General features: G+C 43.4%; 1 protein-coding gene across 1 annotated transcript in view; it reads right to left on the reverse strand.

Annotated features, from left to right (window-relative positions):
• Positions 1-27,970, reverse strand: part of LOC122814937 (39S ribosomal protein S30, mitochondrial-like) — a 299,636-nt gene that overhangs the window by 60,680 nt on the left and 210,986 nt on the right. Inside the window, exon 3 of the mRNA XM_044087201.1 lies at positions 6,475-6,651. Coding sequence (XP_043943136.1) covers positions 6,475-6,651 — 177 coding nt within the window. The remainder of the gene's footprint in view (positions 1-6,474; positions 6,652-27,970) is intronic.

A 27,970-nucleotide genomic window follows, 5' to 3' on the forward strand; every position in this document is an offset into this window, starting at 1 on the left:
TTTTGTTCTAAAAGTCCCTTGCGACTGAAACCTGGAGCCTTTGGAATGTCTGGGTTTGACTTGAGTGGCTCTCGAAGGGACCAGTTCTTAGTAGGCCAGTGCCTACTAAATCTTGGAGGTTGCACTTGTAAGAAATCTTTCACAGTTTGCATATATTTAGCTTTATCTTCCATCTTTTTTTTAAAACTTCTTCAGCCTTATTACCAGAGACAATCCTGTTGTAAAGGAGCTTCCAACAATTCTGCTTTAATATCAGGCAGAGTTTGCTCTTTGAGCCAAGCATGCCTTAACACAGACCTAGTTACAGCAGCTCTGCAAGAGGCCTCCAAAGAATCAAAACCACATTGCAAAGTATGTTTTCCAACTTGTTTAGCTGAATGCAATAAATCCTGTAAATCTATTTTCCACACAGAAATTAACAATTTTCTGTTTAAGCAGTCCCATGATATGCTGTTGATATTTAAGCATATGAAATTGACAGTTTAAAGCCCAGACTGCCAAAGTTGCAGAAGCGTAAACCTTCTTACCTCATCTATCCAACGCCCTGGAATCTCTATCAGAAGGGGGTAGGATTTTTAGCAGTAGAGGCCTTAATACCCTTGGGACTCTGAGAAATGGTTTCAGGATCTGCAATAGGATTTTTGAAAAAGAATTTGCGGGAGTCAGGAACCCTGTAGTATCTGTCTAGCTTACAAGGAGCCAGAGGCAGAGAATCAGGAGCCATACTAGATTCTGAAAAAATCATCAATGTCTAGAACAGGAGGTATAGCCAAAGGCCTATGCTGAGGAAGAAAAAGAAGAAAATCCCCAAGTCTCTTTTTAGATTCAAGAAATCCTGACTTTCCCAGTGGAAATGTTCCTGTAAGGTATGTAAAGTTTCCCCAAAAGAAAAATCCTCAGAGGGAGAAGCAGAAGGAATGGAATCTTCTGCATCAGAGTCCTCATAAGTAGGTATAGACAAATCCTGTTCATTAGAAGAGTCAGAAGAAATAGAATCCTGTTCAGAAGATTCATAATCAATGTCTTGTCAAGGCCTCTTAGAAAGGGGGGGGGGGGTTGGCTACCCCTGAGCAGAGTAATTAAATCTTCAGCCATTTTGAAGATTTGTTTTTTAGGCATAGGGGCCTGCATGTGGCCCAGGCGTCCGTTTTTTAGACACAGATTTAGATTTTAGCCTTAGTTTTGAAGATGGCGTCTGTCTAATGTACAAATTTGTAGGCCTGAAAACACCCTCAGAAGCCAGTGCCTGCAAAGTGGCTCTGGACCCATCTAAGGTAGAGACACCCGCGGGTTCCATAACTGAAGCATCTCGTGGCATACCAGACTCTGAATGGGTCACAGTAGAGGCCTGCGAATCAGAAGTAGTGGGTATCAGGGTCTGTGAAAGCACCTCACTGAGTACCAGCAAACTGGCAACTGGCTTAGAAGCATAGTCAGTTTTCGACCTCGACAGCCTCTTTCTTTGCGTTTTTTTAGGTATTCCGGTAGTTTGATTGCTAACAGACGACATTTCTGGATAATTAAACAGTGAGCCAAAATATTTAGAAGCAAAAATATACCGTTTAATAGTGCATTGATTAAATTTAGCACAAAACCAACAGCAAGGTACGTTGTAGTCAGGGCTTAGGCAAGGAATACAGTACAAATGAAAATCCTTATGAGGTATTTGCTTCCCACAATTAATGCAATTATTAACTTTTACTGACATCGGTAAGGAGCAAGAAAAAGTTTCCCCAACGGGGTACTTGGCTTTTTAGTTGAAGGAGTCGGCTGACCGGCACTTGCGAACTGCTTCTGCTTTGGGCACCGCGCAGCAAGAAAGACTGATGTAATGGCGTTGGCTGCATGCTTTATACCCCCTGACGTCACGGAAGAAGAGACAGCAACCGACGCAGGACTCAAGACTTTGTTGATCAGGCTGACTGAGGGCAAACTGCCAGCAGATTACCCAAATGTAATGACTGCAACAGTGAAACACTAAGAACATCTAAGATGGGTCTACACAGCAGAATGTACAGACTGTAGGAACTAATTGCAGGTCTGCAGAAGGACATATTCAAAGTCTAATAACTTGCTGTTAAACTAAATGAACACTTTTTAAGTCTGTAAACCAGGTGTCTGGCAGTGTGTAAGCAGTATATACATACAGGGCACTGTGGAAACCACTAACTTTTGACCAAATAAAAAGGGTTCAGTTGAAAACAATATGCCAAGGCTAATGACACCCAACTTTTCCCAAAGCAGGCAGCCTTCAGTATAGTCTGTTGACCTTAGAGCCTTCTCTGACTAATGCTTGCAGCTAATTGTGGAAACCAGTGGTTTAGGAGTGGCAACTACATCAATGGGGATGACTGTGCAGTCGCTGATTCTACCTTAATGCCCTTTTCCTTACTCGAAGGAAATTTACTAGAACTGAATGTTGGTCACTCGTCTTATCCTGTGATGGGCTCTCTTACCAAACTATGTGCTAGCCATCAAGCCATTTGCCAGACAAAAATATAGAATTGCCTCTCCTTTATTCCTATTGTCCCACCCATGTGGACCAAGGCAGTCCTCATATCCTAAGTATCAAAAAAAGAAAGAAAAGAAAAACCACGCTGGACCCAGGTACTGTTAGCGCTTTCATTTACTTCAATCGTGTAAACTTCTTCAGACAATACAAAATTCACATCAAGACACTTAAATACAATAAAATGATGATATCAATTCAATAAAACAAAACCCCACCTCATTTTAAAGCAACAGCCATTAATGCTAATAAAAACTAACTAAATGCACTATAATACAAACAAAAAATATATATGTGTATATTTATCATTGACCTATCAATGAAAATGTATTATAATAAACAAAAATGCCTGCTAAGAAAACATGCTAATTATAGTCTTAATAAAGCCTTAAGTTTTAAAATGCTTTTGATAGAAACCAAGTCATTTAGACCTGGTGATACTGCAGCGTTTAATCTAAGTTTAAGAAGTTTACACGATTGAAGTAAACGAAAGGGCTAACTAAGAGTACCAGAGTCCAGCGTGTTTTTTTTCTTTCTTTTTTTGATTCTTAGTGTGTTGACATTTTTAGTTTGTTCAGTCCTCATATCCTGTTATTTCTCGATATGTGCATTCAGGTCACCTGTTATCAACACCAATTCATTTACCCTGAAATTTTATCCTGTAGGTCTTAACTGCTGTCTGCACTCTTCCTCACTATCACAATCCTGCTGTAGGCCATAGACTGAGATTACGAACAGTGTGCTACTCCTTAGACTGCAGTCTGATAGCCATGAGTCTATCACTAATTCTGATCACAACCCTCACTGCCTTCTGAAGACGTTTCCTTACCACAATTCCCATGCCATTTCTCATTTGTTCTCCTGTGTTGTAGACTTCAGATACCAAGCTAAGTGGCTCTGCTACACTGCCCTTTCATCTTTTCTCCTGGATACAAAGATGCCCAGCCTCCTCCTTACTACCACTCCCAAACTGTAACCTGTCAGATGATCTACAGTAAATGTAGCAATTCTTAGTCCACGTTTGGCAGGTCAATTGGTTTTATGACCAGGTTTTGTCAGAGTTATCCCAGGTAACTCAAGCTAGTAATCTTAACACTGACTCGCTAGCAGCTTACTGAACCAGGGCAGCTGGGCTTTATGGCAGGCAAACACTGGCCAATAGGGGCACATGCAGCCCTCCCACCATTAGCATGGATCCCTGGCAAAGGCAGCGTAGGCCAGGTCCTCAAGCTACTTATCACCAGCAAATACCCATTGTCCATTTGCTACATTAGTCAACACAACAAAAATTCTCTAAAGCCAATTTTTACACCATTAAGTGGCTAGCCCTGACACAATGCACAGTCTGATGTGTGTTCTTCTATCTTGACAACACTGTGCTCCACAGCTGATTCTAAAAGGGGTTGGTCTATACATCTCTTCCCCTATAGGGTACCATCTACAATCTGAGCTGCTGCCCACAGCTCCATTCTTGGGTGAAGTTGCATTGGAAAACATCCATCATGTTTTTGGGCTGTGGGAGGAACCACATAGAGACCCAAGAAAAACATGCAAACTACACAGAGGCATGGGCAGTAGGTCACAATCGAGCCTTGTATCTTGTGCAAGTGAGGGAAAGACCTTAAGCATTATGCGCCAACTAGTCTCTTACACTGTATTATTGGTTCACAGGTTAGTACTAGTCTAATGACCACAGGGGTCTTTTTAGGCCTAACCACGGATCCCAGGAAATAATCAAATTCTGTACCTTTGGTGCCAACCATCCCCAATACTTTAATTATGGCTGTTACGAAAATGCTACATCAATGACTTCTGCAGCTCCTATAGCCTGCAATTCTGCCTCCTAAAAACAGGCAAACAGCAGATTAAATGTGTGGCTCTAATATCAAATCTGAGTCTGAAATGCAGTAATAAAAACATTAAATATAAGCAGTTACTGGAGTGCAGAAGAGCATTAGTTATTTCAAACAGTATTGCCACACTCAGTGTGAACTTTCTGCATTCAAATTATTCCACTCCACAAATGTGGTCAAATCCACACAACTCACAAACTATAGGCCAATTGCAATTCTGCCCCCCCCCCCTTCAAAATTCACAAGCAACTTCCTGAACACCTTCTGAAAGAAAATCTACTCACCAACCTAACATGGCTTTTGTCCTAGTCATAGCAAAACTACTGCACTAGTCTCCTTTACTCGCATCATCAAAGGCAGAGAAAAACACTGGTATCCCTCCCTTTTTCTGGACCTATCTAAAGCCTTCGCTACAGTCTCTCATCCCTTGCTTCTCTCCAAACTGTCTGTCCTTGGCTTCACTAACTCTACCCTTAACTGGTTTGCTAGCTCCCTCTACAATCAACTGCAGTCTGTCAAATGGCTTTCCTCCTTTTCTAATTTTCTCCCTAACATTGGAGTACCTCAAGGTTCCATTCTTGATCTGATTCTATTCAACACCTTTATTAATCTTCATTCATCCTGCTCTTAGTTCTCTCCAATACAATATGCAGATGATTCCACGATTATCTGTTCTTCTTGCAATCTTATACACCCTCAATCTATTACCCAAAAATCCTTCAACTCTATTGAAAGATGGCTGACAATCAACTAGTATTCAACCAAAAGAAAAAAAAATTACTTTTCTTTCTCCCTAAAATCTCTCACCTCAAATCATCCTTCCCTATTCCTTCCTTCGATAATACCCCAATAGAAGTAGCGACACATCAAAATTTTAGGCATCGATGTTGAACTAAAATTCAATCTACATACCCACATTTGTACTAAAAGAAACCTCAAAAACTTGTATGTGCTACATATCTAAAAAATCCTTTACCAATGGACTCTAGGCTGTCCTTTGCTAACACATCTCTTCTTCCTATTCTACTTTATGCCTCACCTATCCTAACCAACCTTCAATCCACTCTTAAAACAAAACTAGAACTCTGCTAGAACAAAATTGCTAGATTTGCTGCAAACCAGCCTTACAACTTACACCACTACCTCTCCCTAAAATCCTTAAACTGGCCTGAACTGCCCCATTGCCTTCTCCTCTCTCAACCATTCTTCATCCACTTCGTAATCAATAAACCAACTTCCATTCCAGCCATCTCAATCCTCATTACTTATTATAGTCCCTCTCGCTCTCTCCAGAGCTCTGACCAACTTCTGTTAGAAATCTACAAGCCAAAATGATCCGTAGGCCATAGCATATATACAGTATCTCACTGTCTTGACCATCAGATCTATCCCAAACAAAAAAAAGCTTTTGAGAGAACAACTCCTTAACCCAGTCTAATCATCATCTATCCTTTCCCACTCTTCTAATCTTGCCTAATCATCGACTAACCTTTTCTTTCCTCCCCCACTATAACTCTCACTGCCCTACCTACTTCCCTCACTTTCACATCTCACCTATACATTCTCTCAATACTATTACTTCACTCTTTTCTTGCACCCCTCACTATTCACACACTCCCCTTTGCACTATACTATCCTCCTTCCTCTTCTGAGCTTCTCTATTCATTCTAAATTCACCTTATTCTTTAACTAACCAATTCTTTCAAGTAACTTCAACTTCTCTCAACTAGCTATAATCAACTAGCTATAAACTGGCAATAGTAACTATAGTTGTAAATTGTTGAAGTTAGCTATGTACTAAATGTTTGTTCTGAATTATTTCTGCAATTTGTTTTACCTAGCTTGCATACATTTTGTAACTTACTTTTGAGTGTTCACGCTATAACTTTGTTTAGACTCCTGATGTGATTGTGTGTATGGAGCTTATCTCTCCAGGCTTCTGCTGAAAAAGGGTCTCTGCCCAGTTGGGCATAGCCCAGTTAAATGTCAAATAAAATTCTTGTATTCATAATGTAATCCGATGTCAGTATTCAAGAGAGTACGAGATGAAGGTTAACCACAAAACAAATGCAATACTTAACATTCTAGAATATTCTATAGCTCTCTACTTACCTTGATACATAGCTTGAGCTCCTGTCCATGCAAAAAGGCTAGAAATGGCATTAGCCCGTAAACGAACTTCAATCTGGTCCTCAAGATTAGCCTTTGTCAGACGACCCCTGTGCATCCTATCGGAAATCAAATGAAACTGTGTGTGGCCATAGACGCATGGATCTGTCACTTTGGTGCCTGTGCAGAAAGCAATGACAGTCTCTGGAATAAGATGGTCAACTTTAAAAGTAGCCAAATGTTTAAAGAAACACAAATGATTCCTCAAAAAGACACTGGTCAACTCTCACGCAAAGTGCCATTTTTTAACGCCGCATACTTTCCAACATCAGTGTTTCAGTGTTTTTTTTTTGTTACTATCTTCACCGATTTATAATACTCCACATAAAACAATTTTATAAAGAAAACGAACCTCAATATTTAACTCTGCTGCAGTGCTCTTTAATATGTTCACAAAGCATTTGCATGCCTATTACAAGTCCTAACCACCAGAACCATTACTTATCCCTCCCTACTCTTGCCATTACAGATCACCAGTCATATTTTGTTACACCCTTTTATTTTAGCTTCACCTCACCTGTACTACCTTTCACCAATTATAACATGCTTATTTTGCTTTTTGAAACAAGTAGCATTAAACTCAGTCAAACCTGGAAATGGAAAAGAGGGCGGCCACGGTGGTGCAGTGGTTAGCATTGCCGCCTCACAGCAAGAGGTTCTCCGGTTCGATCCTCGGCTGGGGTGCCTTCTGTGCGGAGTCTGCATGTCCTCCCTGTGGTCGCGTGGGTTTCCTCCGGGTGCTCCGGTTTCCTCCCACATCCCAAAGACATGCTGCAGGTGGATTGAACACTCTAAATTGGCCCTAGGTGTGCGTGTGAGTGTGCCTTCTGTGGAAGGTTGGGCGCCGGGCTGGCAACTCGACACCGTAAAACTCCACTGCCATTCAATGTGCGGACAGGTGATCCGCTGTGGCGACCCCTAACCGGGAAAAAGCCGAAAGAAGAAGAAGAAGAAGAAGAAACCTGGAAATGGAAAAGATGACAAATCTGTGAAATTTCTGAATCAGCTTGCCATTCTCACTACACTTTCTAAGGATCTCTGAAGAACTCCAAATACTACTTCTCTAAGGGAGAATTCAAAATTTCACCTTTACCATCCTTCCTCCTGTTAGTGTCAGAACCCCTGAAGTGGCATCATTCAAAGCATAAGTAGTGGGTAGCTATTTAAGATACAGAAGCAACAAGATCACACAAAACTTGTTTTTCCTCAGATGAGGGTAAACAATGTCAATGTTGCCCATGATCTCAAGAGAAGCAAGCATAAACTTTAATATGAGCTTGGGAACTAAGAATTCTAAAGCAAGTGATGCAGAGGACTGCGTATTTTCACAAACCAAGCAAAAGCTTTCCCATCCTTATCAGAAGGGGAGGAATTTGCATTAACCAGATGCTTGGCAGCAGCTGTGTTTACCAAAGAAATCACTCCTGGGTCTGATCTGGGGATAGAATATATAAACTCATAACAGTGAAGAACTTGCTTATCTGCTTTTTTTGGTGTAGCACACTGGCTGGCAGGCTAGTTGCCAACTGTAATAAAAAACGTCATCCAAAGCTCGAAGAGCGAGAGGAACTGGTATAGGTTCAAGAAATTCCAGCTGAAATAAATCATATTTCAGCAGAGACAATGGACTGTCATGTTCCTACTGAATGAAATAATTCAATCTGGAAACGGTTTCAGAAAAAGTATCCTTTCAAAAGGGACTGACAGAAGCCACCTTCCTCAGTATCAGAAGTTGGAGGAGAAAAAATAGAAGTGATTCCTTCTCTTTCATTTTGTGGTTCATAATCTTGGACCTCACTTTCACCACCTTCTCCTTTACCAGAAACAGAAGAAATGGAAGGGTCAAAAGCTTGAACTAAACACAGAGCTAAGCCGAGTAAATCACTCCTGTCCAAATTAAATGAGACAGGAAAAGACAAAAGTTTACTTTTTGACAGGAACTTCTAAAGAGGCAGACCTTCGTTTGAAAGGCAAAAACTTCCCCAAGGACAGGCATGCCAGGCTGAGAGAGTTCCCTGCTTCTTCTCCCAAGGCTGACAAATGTTTTTTCTTGCCAGCCAAGGGTACTCCAGCAGCCAAAGTGAACATGTTTAACTCCCAAGTCCATGGTGGCTGTAGGGAATACATCAGTGGCAGCCAAGAAAAAGATGAATGGTCTGCAGAGCCAGAAATTACCAGAGCAGAGCTACCCATCTGCAGTTTACACACTTTAGTAGTCTGCTGTGGTGGAAAAGGCTGTTTGTTAATTTCTCTTTCTGCCTCAGGAAGAGCAACCAAAGAAGTGGTAGTTGTCCCATGGTAAAGCCAAAAACAATGCCCAATCATCAGGGAAACCTGGCAGTTGGTAAAAAGTACAGTTTTGTACCTACCATAAATGTAGATGTTCGGGTGTAAACACTGCTGCAGTCATTACACCTGGGTTATCCTGCCGTCAGGTGGTTCCACAGTCAGCCTGAGTTCCAAAGTCTTGGTGCGGTGTCGGTTGCTGTCACCTCCTCCCGGACGTCAGTGCGACAGGGGTATATAAGTTGCAGCCGACACCATTTGTTTTTCTTGCCCCAGATGTCAGGTGCCCCCAAATAGGTAGACAATTCAAATTGCTAATAAAACATACACAAGAAAATCAAACAACTTTCAGTTACCAGCAAATACTCCCCATAGGTAGTAAGGGCAAAATGCACAGGTACGTACCAGCAAGTAAGAGGGGAAGGAGGGAGGGTAACCTGGACTACAGCAGTGTTTACACGCAAACATCTACATTTATGGTAGGTACAAAACTGTACTATGTTCGTGTTACACTGCTGCAGTCATTACACTTGGGTGAAATCCCAAAGCTGAGGTAGGGAGGCTGGTTCTATAAGGCATTAGGGGTGGCTATAAGGCCCTGCAGCACAGCAGTGGCGAAGCCAGCTCTGGATTTGGAGTATAAAGGCAAATGGTAATGCTTGGTGAAGGTATGCACAGAACTCTATGTTGCTGCTTCCAAAATATCCTTGGTAGGTGCTCCTCGGAGGTAGGCAGTTGAGGTGGCTGTTGCCCTGGTGGAGTGAGATCTAATGCTGCTAGGTACAGGTTTCCCATGGTGAGTATAGCAGAAACGTATACAATGACCTATCTATTTTGAGATAGTCTGTTTTGAAATGGCTTTTCCCTGTGCTCCTGCAGCATATGCTACCAATAATTGCTCAGATTTTCTGAAAGCTTTGGTTTTGTCCAAGTAGAAGCGTAACTGCCTGTGAATGTCCAAAGAATGTAGTACTCTCCCCCCTTTGTTCTGTGGTTTTGGATAGAAAGTTGGCAAGTGAATAGTAGAGCCACACTTGATGCCATCTTTGGTATAAACGTAGTTAGTTCTTAAGGACACCCTGTCCTGGTGGAAAATGAGGAAGGGTTCCAATGCCATTAGTGCCTGTAATTCTGAAACTCTTGGTGCTGATGTTATTGCTAGTAGCACAGCAGTTTTCCAAGAGATGTATTTTAATTCTGATGTGTTAGCTGGCTCAAAAGGAGGTAAAGTTAATTTTTCCAAAATAAAGTTGAGGTCCCAAGTTGGGGGTAGGTGCTCTACGGGGCAGTCTTATGTTTTTAGCCCCTCTGAGGTACTGTTTGAGCAAAGGATTAGGAAAAATTGGTGGATCCGTGTTGTAATGAGCAGAAATGGCTGAGGCGTGGATCTTGATGGATGAAAAGGAGAGGCCCTTGACCAGCATCTCAGTTAAATATTGAAGTATCGGAGGAATGTTTGGGAAAAAAGGGTCAAGGCTGTGCGCCTGGTTCCAGGCACAGAATCTCTCCCATTTATCCGAGTAGGCTTTCCTGGTGCTAGGCCTTCTGGCCTCCAGAATGACATCCAAAACAGCTTTGGAGAGAGGCATTGCTTGCTTGACTAAGGAATTTTTCATGCAGCTAGGTTTAAGGTCTTTAGCTGGCTGTGAAGTATCTGATTGTTGTGCTGTGTCAGCAGATGTGGGATTTGAGGCAAAATCCAGTGTGGTTCTTGTGCCACGTTCTTTAAGATTGCACCAGACTGGCCACGCCAGCACTGGTACCCAATCAGGATCATCTTTGGCTCTTCTCTTGCCTGGCTTTTATGAGTACCTTTGGAAGGAGAGGTAAAGGAGGGAAAGCGTATACTTGTAGGTTTTTCCAGCTGAAAGAGGGCATCCACTTTCCATGCTTGTGGATGGTAACTCCTTGTGCAGAATTTCTGTAGCTGGCAGTTCATTGGGGATGCAAACAGATCTATGTCCGGGCTCCACCATTTTTGTGTTATTATTCGGAATATTTGTGGATTCAATTCCCATTCATGAGGATCCATGATGTTTCTGCTTAGCTCGTCTGCTAGTGTGTTTTTCTCTCCTGGCAGGAATTGTGCTTGCAGATGAACTTGGTAGTCTATAGAGCTGTATTCCACAAGGTCATGGCTTGTCTGCAGAGGGGGTAGGAGTGTGTGCCCCCTTGCTTATGTACCACATAACTGTGATGTTGTCTGTCTTTAGTAGTAGTTGTCCTGGATGCAGCAGGTCCTTGAAAGCTATAAGTGCATTTTGTACAGCTAGCATCGCTTTTTGATTGATGTGAAGATGCCTTTGTTCTGTGGGTCACTCGCTCTGAATACACTTTCCTGCCATGTGTGCTCCCCAGGCGTAATCCTATGCATCTGTTGTCAGTGTTTGCCTGGCTATGGGTCGAGTAAAAGACTGTCCCTTGTTGAGGTGACAAGCTTGAGCCCACCATCGAAACTCCTGTTGAAGGCAAGGAATTAGTGGTATAACTGTTTGCAAACTTTGACAGTGTTGAGACCATACACTCTTTAGGTACCATTGTAGTTTCCTTGTATGCAGTCTGGCGTATGGAATTAGTAGTATGCAAGATGCCATGTAGCCCAAGGCCTGCTGAATTTTTCTTGCAGGGAGTTGGGTCTTTGTTGCTATCGATTGAAAGTATTGAGTCAGTTGTCCTTGCTTGTCTGGCGTGAGATAAGCCATCTGGGCCACTGTGTTCAATCTGGCACCTAGGAATATTATCTGTTGTGAGGGCACTAGTTTTGATTTCTTTTCGTTTACTGTGTACTGCAGGTAACTTAACTTTTTTACGAACGCCAGATGCTTTAGAAGAATGTCCTTGCTCTCTGCTTGATCAGGCAGTCGTCCAGGTATGGATAAATTTGAAATCCTTTTTGCCTGCAAAATGCAATTACTGGTGCCAGGCACTTTGTGAAGACCCTGGGAGCAGTAGATAAGCCAAAGGGCAGTGCAGAGAATTGATAGTGCATTGAACCAGCTAGAAATCGGAGGTATCTTCTGCAGTTTTGTCCGATTGGACTGTCCAAAGTCACGAGCCAAGCTTTCTGCTGTAGTGTCCACATTTTGAATTTTGGAACATCCAGATAAGTGTTTAGAGAAGAAAGATCCAGAATGGGTCTCCAGGCTTTGTCCTTTCTGGGAACGAGAAACGGTCTTGAATAAAATGCTTGTCCTTGCTCCTATGGTGGTACCTTTTAAATAGCTCTCATTGTCCAGGAGTACTGTAATTTGTTTTTGAGCCTCTGCCCATTGATTTGGTGGCAGATTTGGCATTCCTTTTAACATTGGCAAAGTGTGAACTTGGAACCTGTAACCTTGAGATACAATGTTGAGAACCCATTTGTCTTTGGTGATGCAATGCCAATTGTGATAGAAATGTGCCAGTTTTCTCCTAAGGGGGCTGCCAAGAGAGAGCTGTTTGGCAGCTGTAGTGGGAAGTCATCGAGGTTGCTTTTTATAAGGTTGTGGCCTGTCTTTCCCTTCTTTCTGGCCTGGTGTACCCCATTGTCGAGGTCTGTAAGGACCTTGTGCTTAACCTCTACCTCTGGGATGTCTGTATCTGCCTCTGAGGTCTGTGACTGGAAAGGACCAATTCTTTGTTGGCCAATTTCTGTTAAAACAAGGAGGCTGAACCTGTAAGAAATCCTTCACTGTTTGCATAGATTTTGCCTTATCTTCCCATCTTCTTTAATACCTCCTCTGCCTTAACTCCAAACACATCCCGCTGCAAAGGTGCATCCAGTAATTTTGCCTTAACATGATCTGGTAACGTATGTTCTTTTAACCAAGCATGCATTCTAATGACAGAGCCTGTAAAGTACAGTTTTGTACCTACCATAAATGTAGATGTCCGAGAGGTATGCATCTGCAGTCCTAACATATGGGTTGTCCTGCCTCAGGCAGCCCTTCGGTCGGCCGGATTCCAAAGTCTGGGTCTGGCCTCGGCTGATGTCGCACTTCATCCGACGTCATAGCTGCTGTGAATTGGGTATAAAGGCATCAGCCGACGCCATTTTCCTCAGTGTTTCTTGCCCCAGATGCCAGGTGCCCTCTAGGAAGGCTAAATTTGGATAAATGCAAATGATTCCAAACAGTAGAGAGCAAACAAACATAAACATGTATATACATATATACAAACAAATACACCATAATAGATTCCCCCAGCTAGCTACAAGATGGGCAAATACCCTAGGAGTACCACAGAGGGAAGGCGGTGGTAATCCTGACTGCAGATGCATACCTCTCGGACATCTACATTTATGGTAGGTACAAAACTGTACTATGTCCTTCAAGGATGCATCTGCAGTCCTAACATATGGGTAGAATACCATAGCCAAACTGGGGTAGGAGGCACTAAGATGATTATGGTGTAGTTAAGATCCCTTGCAAAACAGCAGTTGCAAAACCTGCTCGGGATCTGGAGTATAAAGGTAGATTATAATGCTTGGCAAATGTATGCACGGAGCTCCAAGTAGCAGCTTCTAAAATGTCTTTGGTAGCCACTCCTCATAAGAAAGCTGTAGCCCTTGTGGAGTGAGGTCTGATGTTTTCTGGAGTTGTCTTTCCATGAAAAGAGTAACAAAATCTAATGCAATTTCCTATCCATTTTGAGATTGTCTGTTTTGAAATTGCTTTTCCTTCCATTCCTGTTGCATATGCTACCAGAAGCTGGTCAGTTTTTCTATTGTTCTTGGTTCTGTCCAGATAGTAGCGCAATTGCCTGTGCACATCCAAGGTATGCAGTAGTCCCCCCCCCCCCTGTTCTGTGGGTTGGGGAAGAATGTTGGTAGGTGGATTGCTTGGTTCAATGATACCCTGGAGACCACCTTTGGCATAAAAGTAGGGTTAGTTCTCAAGGATACTCTATCCTGATGGAAGATAAGGAAGGGCTGTACTGCCATTAATGCCTGTAATTCAGAAACCCTTCTTGCTGAAGTGACTGCAAGCAGGAAAGCAGTTTTCCAAGATAAGAACTGTAATTCTGCTGTTGCTGCTGGTTCGAAAGGGGGTAGTGTTAACTTTTCTAGCACAAAGTTAAGGTCCCATGTAGGCAAAGGTGGCTTCCTTGGAGGCTTTACATTTTTAATTCCTCTCAGAAACTGCCTGAGTAGAGGGTGAGAAAAGACTGGAGGATCCATGTTGTATTCTGCTGAAATTGCTGATGCATGAATCTTAATGGAGGAGTAAGACAGGCCATTGTGGAAAAGTTCTGCTAAATATTCCAGGATGTTAGCTATGTTTGCTAATGATACATTCTCTCCTTTTGCTGTACTCCAAATGAGGTATCTTTTCCATTTGGCTGAATAAGTCTTCCTTGTGGAGGGTCTGCGAGCCTCCAGGATAATGTCTTTAACCCTCCGAGATAAATCTGGGTTATTTTGTTTTATGTAATATTCCAAGCAGCTAGCTGCAGTGTTTTCAAGTTTGGATGTAGGATCTTGAAGTTGTTCTGTGTTAGCAGTAAAGGAACTAGAGGTAGAGGCCATGCGTGTGTCCGAGACATACTTCTCAGTAGCGGGTACCAATGCTGCCTCGGCCAGTCTGGAGCTATCAGGATGATCCTTGGGTGATCTTCTTTGATCTTCAGTAGCACTTTGTGCATCAAAGGAAGAGGTGGGAATGCATATGCTGTCAGGTTTTCCCAACTGAAGGAGAGGGAGTTCACCTTCCAAGCAAGTGGGTGGTATGTCCTTGTACAGAATTTCCTCAATTGGTGGTTGTGTGGGGATGCGAACAGGTCTATTTCTGGTAGTCCCCATTTCCTTGTAATGGATTTGAAGATGTCTGGATGCAGCATCCATTCGTGTGCATCCATGGTAGTTCTGCTTAAGGTGTCTGCAAGTATATTTTCTTTTCCTGGCACAAATATGGCCTGGAGCTGAATGTTGAGATTCAGGGCCACATTCCACAGGTCCATTGCCATCCGGCATAGAGGATATGAGTGTGTGCCTCCTTGTTTGTTGATATACCACATGACTGTGGTGTTGTCCGTCCTTATCAGCAAATGACCCTGTTGAAGAAACTGTCTGAATTGCTTGTTTCACTGCCAGCATCTCTTTTTGATTTATGTGTAGGTTCAGCTGGTCTTGTGTCCATAGGCCTTGTATACACTTGTCCACCATGTGTGCCCCCCAGCCTAGGTCTGAGGCGTCCGTGGTGATAGTCTGGCTTGGGTGAGGTTTGTGAAAAGGCAGTCCTCTGTTCAACTGACAGGCCTGAGCCCACCACAGGAATTCTTGCTTCAGGCATGGAATTATTGGAATCTGGGCTTCTAGACTGTGCTTGTGTTGAGACCATATATTCCTGAGGTACCATTGCAACTTCCTCATATGCAGCCTGGCATGTGGAATCAATATTATGCAGGATGCCATGTAACCCAGGGCTTGCAGGATTTTCCTTGCTGTAAGCTGGTTCAGTGTTGTTAATGCCATGAAATAGAGTGGAAGTTGCTTTTGCTTTTCTGCTGTGAGAAATGCCATCCGATTTGAAGTGTCCAGTTCTGCACCCAAGAATGTTATCCTTTGGGATGGTACCAGCCTTGACTTTTTCATGTTGACTGTGTATCCCAGGGCTTGCAGTAGTTGTATAACCTTTTCCAAATCTTTTGTTAATTTGGCCTTGTTGTCCGCTTGTATTAGGCAGTCGTCCAGGTATGGATGAATCTGAATTCCCTGAAGCCTGCAATGAGCAATTACTGATGCCAGGCATTTCGTGAATACTCTGGGCGCAGTAGATAAGCCAAAGGGCAATGCTGAGAATTGATAATGCTCTGATCCTGCAAGAAATCTGAGGTATCTTCTGCAATCTGGTCGTATAGGGACGTGCAGGTATGCCTCCTTGAGATCTAGAGTCACCAGCCAAGACTCCTTGGCCCAGCATGGGAAGAAGTTGCTGTAGGGTCAGCATTTTGAATTTTGGAACAATGAGATATGTGTTCAGAGCGGACAGGTCGAGAATAGGCCTCCATTGGTTTTCTTTCCTTGGTACCAGGAAAAGTCTGGAGTAAAATCCTTGTCCTTGTTCCATAGGCGGTACCTTTTCTATAGCTCTCATCCTTAGTAAGTGGTTGATTTGTCCTAGAGCGTTTGTTTTTTGGTTTGGTGGTAGGTTTGGCATTCCTCTCTTTTTTTGGTAGAGTGTGGAAGTGAAACCTGTAGCCTTTGTCTATTGTCTGCAAAATCCATTTGTCTCCTGTAATGTAATGCCAGTTTACGGAAAATAAGGCTAGCTTTCCGCCTAAGGGTGCTTCCAGTTGTTCCCTGGTAGGCGGTATCAGAGTCAAGTCATTGTGTCTGTCCTGTGGAAGTGGTAGTAGCTGGATCTGTGGCAGTACTTCTCTGGTTGTTAGGCTGCCACTGACGTCCCCTGTAGGCCCCTCTGGATTGACCTCTGCCTCTTGAGCGCCTATTTCTGCCTCTCTGTGCTCTGGAGGTGTCTGGAAAGGACCAATTCTTCGAAGGCCAATTTCTACTAAACCTTGGAGGCTGGACCTGTAAGAAATCCTTGACTGTTTGGACAGATTTTGCTTTTTCTTCCACCTTCTTTGGCACTTGCTGTGCAGGGGAGCCAAACAAACTTTGTTTCTCCATAGGAGCATCTAGGAGCTTTGACTTCACATGGTCTGGTAGGGATTGCTCTTTTAACCATGCATGCATTCTGATCACTGTTCCAGTCATAGCTGATCTAAAGGAAGCCTCCAGTGCATCATAGCCGCATTTTAAGGAATGATTACTGACCTGCTGAGTGTTATGTACCAAATCCTGAAGGGACTTACGGTCTATAGGTTCAGGAGAGGACAGTTTTTTATTTAGCTGGTCTAACAAAAATTCCTGATACTGAATCATGTGGAATTGACAGTTTAAGGCCCTAGCCAAAAGAGTAGCATAAGTATAAACTTTTTTACCCCATCTCTCTAATGCTCTAGATTCTCTTTCAGAGGGGAGGGGGTTTTTGGCAGAGGCAGCTGCTACAGCTTTGGGGCCCTGTGAAATGGTTTCAGGATCTGCAATAGGAGCCTTATACAAGTGAAAGTGTGTGTCCGGGACCCTGTAATATCTGTCTGGCTTAGCAGGGGCCGGGGGAAGAGAGTCAGGGGCGGTACAGGCATCATTAAATGCATCATCCACAACGGTTAGTACTGGAGGAATGGCTAAAGGCCTATGCTGTGGTAAATGCAAAAAGGTCCTTAGCCTTTTCCTTGAATCTGAGAAATCCTGGCCCTGCCATTGAAATTGCTTTCTCATAGCATGTAAGGTTTCCCCAAAACAAAATTCCTCAGGAGGAGAGGCAGAGGGAATGGAGTCTTCTGCATCAGAATCCTCATATGGAGAATAAGGGCCTTCTGGAGGATTTGAGTTTTCTGAATCATCCGAGGAATAGTCTGTAGAGACTGGATCGGGGGACTCTGCTCTAGGCCTCTTCTCTGGAGGGGGGTTGAAGGGCCCTGTCTGGGTGAGGTTGGGATCCCCTGATCAAAGAAATGAGATCCTCAGCCAGGCTGAGCATTTGGGAACTAGAGGAAAGCCTGTGTGAGGTGGTTTTAGCAGGCAAGGCCTTAGAAGATTTAGCTGCTTTAGCCCTAGAGAAAGCCTAGATAGACATAGATGCAGGGGGCCTAGCAGCTCCACGTGCAGGAGTAGATATGTCTAAAGGAATAGTATCCGATAAATCCTGGGTGCCTGCTACAGCAGGAGAAATTTCAGTAGCAGATTCAGCCATGTCAAGTGAGGCCTCGGCTATCGGAGGTATGCTTTCGGCCGAAGGAAGAACCGAGGACTCGATTTCAGACGAAACCGAGACACTCGCGGTTGGCTTAACCGTGGTTTCGGCCGAAACCACGGACCGCGAGTGTCGGTCCTTTTCCTTACGCTTTTTAGCCAATTGTGAAGTCGGAGTATCCGACGGCATTTTATAAGCAAAAGCGGGGCCAAAAAACTCCTCTGCAAACTCCGACCGACGTCTAAGTGTCCGTCGGTTGAAGGAAGCACAGGCTATACAAGCTGATACGTCGTGGTCTGAGCCTAAGCAAGGAAGGCAGTAAGAGTGGAAATCCTTATGAGGTATTTGTTTCCCACAAGTTAAACAATTATTTACTTTTTCTGACATCGGCTGAGGCAAGAAAAAGTCCCCAACGGGGTACTTAGCTTTTTAGAAGTCTTCGGTAGTAGAAATCTCTGGATCTGACCGACCGGCACTTGCGAACAGCTTCTGCTTCGGGCACCGCGCGGCAAGAAAGACTGGGGAAAATGGCGTCGGCTGATGCCTTTATACCCAATTCACAGCAGCTATGACGTCGGGTGAAGTGCGACATCAGCCGAGGCTAGACCCAGACTTTGGAATCCGGCCGACCGAAGGGCTGCCTGAGGCAGGACAACCCATATGTTAGGACTGCAGATGCATCCTTGAAGGACATCTGCTGCTATACACAAGGCCTCTAAGGAATCAAACCCACATTGCAAAGTATGGTTTCCCACTTGTTCAGCTGCATGCAATAAATCCTGCATTTCTTTAAAATTAGGAGGATCTGCATCTGGAAGCATCTTTTGTTTCAACTGAGACAAACACTGCTGATATTTTAGCATGTGAAACTGGCAATTTAAGGCTCTCATTGCTAAAGTTGGAGATGTATGTACTTTCTTTCCCCATCTGTCTAATGCTCTGGAATATCTGTCAGAGGGAACTGTTTTTTTTGCTGATGAGGCCTTAATCCCTTTGGGTCCATGAAAAACAGTTTCAGGGTCACCAACAGCGCTTTTATACAGAAATTTGTGAGAGTCAGGGACTCTAATATCTATCTGGTTTAACTGGGGCTGGAGGTAAGGAGTCCGGGTTTAAGCTGGATTCAGTGTGGACATCATCCACAACATCTAACACTGGCAGAATAGCAAGGGGTCTGTGTTGAGGCAATAAAATGAAGTCTGAGCCTTTTCTTGGATTCAGAGTAATCTTGGCCTTCCCAATGGAAATGCTCCCTCCTCATGGTATGCAAGGTCTCCCCAAAGGAGTAGTCCTCAGGCGGAGAGGCTGAAGGAATTGATTCCTCAGCATCAAAATCCTCATAAGGGGGTAAGGAATATCCTAGGTCTGAGGATGAATCTGAAGAAATGGACACCTGGTCGGAAGATTCATAGTCTGCATCCTGTCTGGGCCTTTTATCAGGAGGGGGATGGGACCCCGATCAGGGTGATTAGGTCTTCGGCCATTTTGAGCATTTGTTTCTTAGGCATGGAAGCCTGTCCTGGAGAATGCTGTATCTGTTTGTTTTTAAGGGGGCCTTAGACTTGGCAGAGGGTTTAATGGTTAACTAGATAGGTCTGAAGACACCCTCTGAGGCTGTGGATTGCTCAGCTACTTCAGTTCCCTCAGAAGTGTTAGTTTCGGTAGGCTGAAAACCTCAGAAGGGTTAGTTTCGGTAGGCTGAAAACCTAGAGTGTCCGAAGGCCCAGCCAGCTCCACGTGGGAGTCGGAGGTGGTCTGTGGTTCTGTGGAAGCGGTTTTCAGGGGCTGCGTAGGCGCCTCGCTGAAAACCAGAGAACCGGCGACCGGCCTAGAAGAGGCCTAGTCAGTTTTGGGCCTCGGATGCCTGTCCTTGTCTTTGCGCTTTTTATGTAATCATGTCGTCGGAAGTTCCGACGGCATGGTGTAATTGAATTTTCTGCCAAAATAATGTTGGGCAAAATCAAACCGACCTTTAATAGTGCGCTTGTTAAACCTAGCACAAAACCGACAACCAGTGACGTCGTGGTCTGGGCCTAGGCATGGAATACAATAGGAGTGGAAATCCTTATGAAGTATTTGCTTCCCACAAGAAATACAATTATTAACTTTTACTGACATCGGTCTGAGGCAAGAAAAAAAGTTTCCCCAACGGGGTACTTAGCTTTGAAGAAGACTTCCGTTCTGGATTCAGAATGAAAATCTCAGGAGTCGGCCGACCGGCACTTGCGAACTGCTTCTGCTTCGGGCACTGCGCGGCAAGAAAGACTTAAGAAAATGGCGTCGGCTGCATCTTATATACCCCTATCGCACTGTCAGGGAGGAGGCGACAGCAACCGACGCCGGACCAAGACTAACTCAGGCTGACTGGGGAACCGCCTGATGGCAGGATAACCCAAGTGTAATGACTGCAGCAGTGTAACACGATAAACATTAGGCAAGTACTTGGGGGAAAAAGGTAAAACACGCAAGTAGTTAAGTAACTTTTTTTGTGGAAAAAGTAAAAAAAAAAAAAAAAAAAAAAAAAAAAGAAAAAAAGAAGTTATGTCTTACCATAACATTCCATCTGTATTTTTGATCCTCGTTCAGTCATTACACATGGTTATCGATTCCGACCTCAGAACCGAGCCGGCCATTTTCCAAGCTCGCGTCAGCTTCAAACGAGGATCAACAATACAGATGGAACGTTATGGTAAGACAACTTCTTTATAAAAAAAAACAAGTAATCTCAGTAGTATCCCTGAAGTCTCAAAGCAACCCACTAAAGTGTAGTGGGTCCAAAAATAAAACAAACAGTGTAAGAAAATTCTCTGTATGGAAGATTTTCAGTCCATATATTTCTAGTTAATCACTGTATATTAATCAGATCAGACAATAGTAGTAGAAGTAGCAAACGTAAACTCGTCTTAAGTCAAAACAAAAAGTAATAGAAAATATATAATTGTACAGCATTACTAAGTATTCAAATCTACTTAACAATTTGGTTAAATAAGAGGTAGCATGTTATATAAATTTTATTTAACGTACATAAGGGTTATATATTATTATGACAGCTACTAAGTAGGGTAGGACCAGCTCGAATGTCACACTGATGGGGGAAGGGATGCGAATTTAACATGTGTACTAATAACACTTTTACAGCACAATAAACCACTCCCGTGCCTTATAAAAAGTATACATATATATATATATATATATATATATATATATATATATATATGTTTAGAAAGCTTGTGAGGAAATTATTCTATTTTTGTTTCACTTGGATCGCTTGTCTGTACTTAATAAAGGATTTTCGACTGGAAACAGACTGCCTGCCTTGCTTGGATTACTTTCGAATACTTAGTAATGCTGTACAATTCTATATTTTCTATTACTTTTTGTTTTGACTTAAGACGAGTTTACATTCGCTACTTCTACTACTGTCTGATCTGATTAATATACAGCGATTAACTAGAAATATACAGACTGAAAATTTTCCACACAGAGAAGTTTCTTACACTGCTTTATATAACTTGTTTATTTGATATTGTTAATCCTCATTCATTCCTTATGCATGGGACAGAGTCCCCAGCTACCTTTATTCCTGGGAGGCTCTCATGGAAGGACATTCCTGATCACCATAGAACCGAAATGCTCTTCCCTGGAGGCAAAGTCTAATTTGTAATGATTGATGAAGTTATGAGGCATAGCCCATGTTGCAACTGCATAGATGTCATGTAAGAAAGCTCTGGCATGGAAGGGAGCAGAAGTTGCCACCGACCTTGTTTAATGAGCTTTCATGGTAGTAGGCAACGAGATATTGCATTGTGTATAAATGAAGATCACACAGTCCTTCAACCATCTAGCTAATGTGATCTTAGCAATAGCATATACTAATCTAGGTCCAGAAAAAGCCAAAAATAACTGGTCAGATTTACAAAACGGGCTAGTCCTGTTCAAGTAAAAACGAATTTAGCAATTCAATGGCTTGATTAATGGACATTTCAGAGATCACTTCAGGTAGAAAAGATGGATTAGTTCTCAGACACTATCACTATGAAAAATCAAGTAAGGACTCTTCACACAGAGCTTGAAGCTCAGAAATACGTCTGGCAGAAGTAATGGCGACCAAAAACAAGGTTTTCCAGGACAAATACTTGAAGTCGCAAGAGGAGGCAGGTTCAAAATGTGGCAGTCACAGCTTAAGTACAGTTGTGTACACTTACCATAAATGTAGATGTTAGAGTGTATTCATTGTTGCAGTCATTACATTTTGGGTTATCCTGCTGGCAGATTGCCCTCAGTCGGCCTGAATTCCAAAAGTCTTGGGTCATGCGTTGGTTACTGTTGCATCTTCCCTGACGTCAGGTCGTCAGGGGTATATAAAAGATGTAGCCGACGCCATTTTATTTAGTTTTTCTTGCCCCAGATATCAGGTGCCCCCAAAAATGTAGGATAAAAATATGTAAATAAAACATACATGCACCAAAATAAGCTTTACCTTCATCTATAAGCAAATACACCACCTAGGTTGCATAGATTAGAGAAGTAAAGATAAGTTCCAGTAAAAATAAGGGGGATGGTGAGTGGGTAACCTGGACTGCAACAGTGAATACACTCTAACATCTACATTTACAGTAAGTGTACACAACTGTACTAGATTCTTTGTGTTTCACTGTTGCAGTCATTACATTTGGGTTTGAGTCCCAAAGCTATGGTTGGGGGGCCGGAGCTTAACAGCATTAGGAGCAGCTGAGGCCCTGCAGATCTGCAGTGGCAAAGCCTGCCCTGAATTTAGAGTAGAGTAAAGATGCAGACTGTAATGTTTTGTAAAGGTAGCAGCCTCCAAAATGTCCTTGGTTGGTACTCCCCCGAGAAAGGCTGCAGAAGTGGCTGCAGCTCTGGTTGATTGTGGCCTAATGCCCTTAGGCATTGGTTTGCCGAGTAGCAGAAATGAATGCAGTGACCTATCCACTATGAAATAGTCTGCTTGGAGATGGCCTTTCCTTGTGATGCTGTGGCATATGGCACTAGCAATTGCTCTGGCTTTCTGAAAGATTCTATTTGGATAAAACTAAAGTTAAGTTGTCTGTGTAAGTCCAAAGAATGCAGAATTTTCTCGCCCTTGTTCTGTGTATTTGGATAAAGGGTTGGCAAATGAATTGTTTGGTTAAGGGTTACACTGGATACCGCCTTAGACATAAATGTAGGATTTTGTTCTCAGAGACCCTGTCTGGATAGAAAATGATAAAGGGTTCCACAGCCATGAGAGCCTGTAGCTCTGAAACTCGTCTTGCAGAAGTTATTGTTAGGAGCAGAGCTGTTTTCCAAGATAAGAACTTTATGTCCGCAGTAGCAGCTGGCTCAAAAGGCGGTAAGGTGAGTTTTTCCAAGACATAATTGAGGTCCCATGCAGATATTGGGGTTCTCCTTGGAGGCCTTAAGTTTTTGGCTCCTCTGAGGTACTGCCTGGGATGAGAAAAGAGTGGTGGCTCTGTATTGTAAGGAGCCGAAATGGCAGAGGCATGGATTTTAATTGATGAATAGGCCTTTGTCCAGCATCTCAGTTAAATATTGCAAAATCTGAGGAATATATGGGACAGCTGTATCAGTTCCATGAGCTTGGTTCCAAGCGCAAAATCTCTTCCATTTCCCAGCATAGGATTTTCTAGTACTAGGCCTTCTGGCTTCTAAAATGACATCCATCACAGCTTTACTGAGAGGTGTGGTTTTTGTATGGCTACATTATCTGCCATGCTGCCAGGTTTAGGGTTCTGAGTTGGCTGTGTAGAATCCGATTGTTTTGCTGGGACAGTAGATGAGGTATTTGAGGTAAGGTCCAGGCTGGGCATTGGGTCAAGTTCCTTAAGATCGGATACCAGTACTGGCATGGCCAGTCTGGGACAATCAGAATCATTTTTGGTTTCTCCTGCCTAACCTTTAGTAGTACCACCTTGGGGAGGAGAGGAAGTGGAGGAAAGGCATATACTGATAGGTTTGTCCAGTTGAAAGATAAGGCGTCCACTTTCCAAGCTTGTCTGTGATAAGTCCTTGTGCAGAATCTTTTTAGTCGATTGTTTTGAGGAGAGGCAAATAGATCCATGTCCGGGCATCCAAATTTCATTGTTATGCTGAAGACTTGTGGATCCAGGTGCCACTTGTGGGGATCCATGAGGTTTCTACTTAGTTCGTCTGCCAGAGTATTTTCCTTTCCTGGCAGGAATTGTGCCTGCAGATGAACTTAAGTCAATGCTGTGTCCCATAAAGCCATGGCTAGTCTGCACAGGGGATAAGAATGAGTGCCCCCCTGCTTAAGTACCACATGACTGTGGTGTTGTCTGTCTTTATCAGTAGTTGTCCTGAATGAAGTAGGTCCTTGAAGGCTGTCAGGGTATTTTGAACAGCTGGCATCTCTTTTGATTGATATGTAGATGCGTTTGGTTTGTGGAGCAGGTGCCCTGAATGCCTCTTCCTGCCATGTGTGCCGCCCAGGCATAATCTGATGCATCCATCGTTAGGCTCTGCCTGGCTAGGGGTAGTGAGAATGGCTGTCCCTTGTTTTGTGACTAGCCTTGGCCCACTATCGAAATTCCTGTTGCAGGCAGGGAATTAGAGTAATCATTGTTTCCAGGCTGTGGCATTGTTGCGATCACACTCTTTTTAGGTACCGCTGAATTTTCCTCATATGCAGTCTTGCATACGGAATTAGTAAGATGCAAGATGCCATGAAGCCCAAAGCCTGCAGAAATGTTCTTGCAGTTTAACTGGGCCTTTGTTGCCATTTCCTTGAAATAGGTAGTCAGTTGCCATTGTTTGTCTGGAGTGAGATAAGCCATCTGGGCAGTTGTATTTAAGCTTGCACCCAGGAATATTATCTCTTTAGAGGGTACTAGTTTTGATTACTTTTTGTTGACTGTGTACCCTAGGCCTGTTAGTTTTATCACAAAAGTCAGATGCTGTAGTAGAATGTCCTTGTTCTCTGCTTGTATGAGGCAGTCGTCCAAGTAAGGATATATATGTATTCCTCTGTCTGCAGTAAGCAATTACTGGTGTCAGGCACTTAGTGAAGACCCTGGGAGCAGTAGATAAGCCAAAGGGCAGTGCAGAGAATTGGTAATGCTTTGAGCCAGCCTTGAACCTGAGGTATCTTCGGCATGATTGTCTGATTGGGACATACAAGTATGCCTCTTTTAGGTCTAAAGTCACAAGCCAAGCCTTGCTGCCCAGCATGGGCAGAAGCTGCTGTAAGGTCAGCATCTTGAATTTTGGTATATTCAGGAAAGTGTCTAGAATAGATATGTCCAGTATTGGTCTCCATGCTTTGTCCTTTCTGGGTACCAAGAACAGAGTAAAATCCTTGTCCCTGCTCTTGCTGTGGTACTTGTTGAATAGCCCTCATGTCCATGAGAGCTGCGACTTGTTTTTGAGCCTCTGCCCATTGATTTTTTGGCAGGTCTGGCCAACCGTTTGCCCTTGGCCGAGTATGGAAATTAAACTTGTAGCCTTGTGACACTATGTCTAGAACCCATTTGTCCTGGGTTATAATGTGCCAATTTTGAGAAAAAAAGTGCTAGTTTTCCCCCTAAGGGTGCTGCCAGAAGAAAAGTGCTTGGCGCAGCAGGGGGAAGTCATTGAGACTGTTTCCTGTAGGATTGTGATTTGTCCTCTCCACGTTTGGAGGTATAAGCACTCCACTGCTTAGACCTGTAGGATTCCTTGCGGCTGTGATCTGCCTCTAGGGCGTCTGGATCTGCCCCTCTGAGGTCTGTCTGAAACTGGAAAGGACCAATTCTTTGTAGGCCAGTGTCTGCTAAATCTAGGTGGCTGTATCTGTAAGAAATCCTTGACCAGTTGCAAAGATTTAGCTTTGTCCTCCATTTTCTTTAACACCTCTTCTGCCTTAACACCAAACAAGTATCATGTTGTAAAGGAGCATCTAATAATTTTGCTTTAACATGGTCAGGCAGATTTTGTTCCTTTAACCAAGAACGCCTAATGACAGAACCTGTAACTGCGGCCCTGCAGGATGCCTCCAGAGAATCAAATCCACATTGCAAAGTATGCTTTCCAACTTGTTCAGCTGCATGCAATAAATCCCGCATTTCTTTGTTTTCTGCACATTCAGAATTTGCCATCAGTTTTTGTTTAAGCAGGGGTCATGCTATATTGTTGATATTTGAGCATATAAACAGTACAGTTTTGTACCTACCATAAATGTAGATGGTCTTCACTGCTACAGTCATTACACTTGGGTTATCCTGCCGTCAGGCAGTCCCACAGTCGGCCAGAGTTCCAAAGTCTTGGTCCGGCGTCGGTTGCTGTAGCCTCTGTGCGCCAGGGGGTATACAAGATGCAGTCAACGCCATTTTCTTCAGTTTTTCTTGCCCCAGATGTCAGGTGCCCCCAAAAGGATAGGCAATACATATTGCTTACAAAACATACACAAGGTAAAAACATAACCTTTAGTAGCCAGCAAATACACCACATAGAAAGTATAGTGTAGAAAGTTACAGATACGACCCGGCTAAGAAAGAGGGGATGGCGGGTGGGTAACCAGGACTGCAGCAGTGAAGACACTCGAACATCTACAGTTATGGTAGGTACAAAACTGTACTATGTTCATCGTGTTTCACTGCTGCAGTCATTACACTTGGGTAGAATCCCAAAGCTGAGTTAGGGGGGCTGGTTCTAGAGAGGATTTGGGGTGGCTATGAGGCCCTGCAGCACTGCAGTGGCAAAGCCAGCTCTAGATCTGGAGTAGAGAGGCAAGTGGTAATGCTTGGTAAAGGTGTGCACTAAACTCAAGTTGCAGCTTCCAAAATGTCCTTGGGTAGGTACTCCTCTAAGATAGGCAGTAGAAGTTGCAGTTACCCTGGTGGAATGTGGTCTAATGATGGTACAGGCTTCCCATGCTGTGTGTAGCAGAACCGGATACAGTGTCCTATCCACTTTGAAATGGTCTGCTTTGAAATAGCCTTTCCCTGTGATCTTGCAGCATAGGATACAAACAATTGCTCAGTTTTCCTGAAAGCTTTTGTTTTGTCCAAGTAGAAGCGTAATTGTCTGTATGTCCAAGGAATGTATAATTCTCTCCCCTTTATTCTGGGGGTTTGGATAAAATGTTGGCAAGTGAATAGTTTAAGAGCCACACTGGATACCACCCTTAGGCATAAATGAAGTGTTTGTTCTTAAGGAAACTCTTAGTGAAAAATGATGAAGGGCTCCACTGCCATTAGTGCCTGTAGTTCTGAGACTTCGTGCTGAGGTTATTGCCAGAAACAGGGCAGTTTTCCATGATATATATTTTATTTCTGCTGAATTGGCTGGCTCAAAAGGAGGTTTTCCAAGACAAAATTGAGGTCCCAAGTAGGTGTTGGTGCTCTCCGGGGCGGTCTTATGTTTTTAGCCCCTCTGAGGTACTGCTTTAGCAATGGATGAGAGAAAATAGGAGGATCTGTGTTGTAATGAGCCGAGATGGCCGAAGCGTGGATCTTAATGGATGAGAAGGATAGTCCTTTGTCCAGCATCTCAGTTAAGTATTGTAGAATCTGAGGAATGTTAGGGACAAGAGGGTCAAGGCTTTGAGCCTGGTTCCAGGCACAGAATCTCTTCCACTTTTCCGAGTAAGATTTCCTGGTGCTAGGCCTTCTGGCCTCCAAAATGACATCCATAACAGCTTTAGAGAGAGGTGTTGCCTGTTTGGCTAATGAATCTGCCATGCAGCCAGGGATAAGGTTTTGAGCTGAAGCTGAATGCACAAGATCGGATTGTTTTGTTGAGTCAGGTGGTGTGGAATCGGAGACAAAATCCAAGGTGGGTCTTGAGCCAAGTTCTTTAAGATTGGGTACGAATGCTGGCGTGGCCATTCTGGAGCAATCAAAATCATCTATGTTTTTTCTCGTCTGGCTTTTAGGAGAACCTTTGGAAGGAGAGGCAGAGGAGGGAAGGCATAAATGTGTAGGATTTTCCAGCTGAACGAAAGAGCATCCACTTTCCATGCTTGTGTTTGATGAGTCCTTGTGCAGAATTGTTGTAGTTGGCAGTTCAGTGGGGAGGCAAATAGATCTATATCCGGGCACCCCCATTTTTGCATTATTATGCTGAAAACTTGTAGATTTAATTTCCACTCGTGAGGATCCATGATGTTTCTGCTTAGGTCGTCTGCCAGAGTAGAGTATTTTTCTTTCCTGGCAGGAATTGTGCTTGCAGATGAACTTGATAAGTTAGAGCTGTGTTCCACAAGGTCATGGCTTGTCAGCATAGGGGGTAAGAATGAGTGCCCCCTTGCTTATTTATGTACCACATTACTGTGGTGTTCTCTGTCTTTAAAAGTAATTGTCCTGGATGCAGAAGGTCCTTGAAAGCTGTTAGGGCATTTTGTACAGCCAACATCTCTTTTTGATTGGTGTAGATGCATTTGGTCTGTGGTCCATTTG

Source organism: Protopterus annectens, chromosome 1.part1 (assembly GCF_019279795.1).
Source record: "Protopterus annectens isolate FY-2018-M chromosome 1.part1, PAN1.0, whole genome shotgun sequence".
NCBI lineage: Eukaryota > Metazoa > Chordata > Ceratodontiformes > Protopteridae > Protopterus > Protopterus annectens.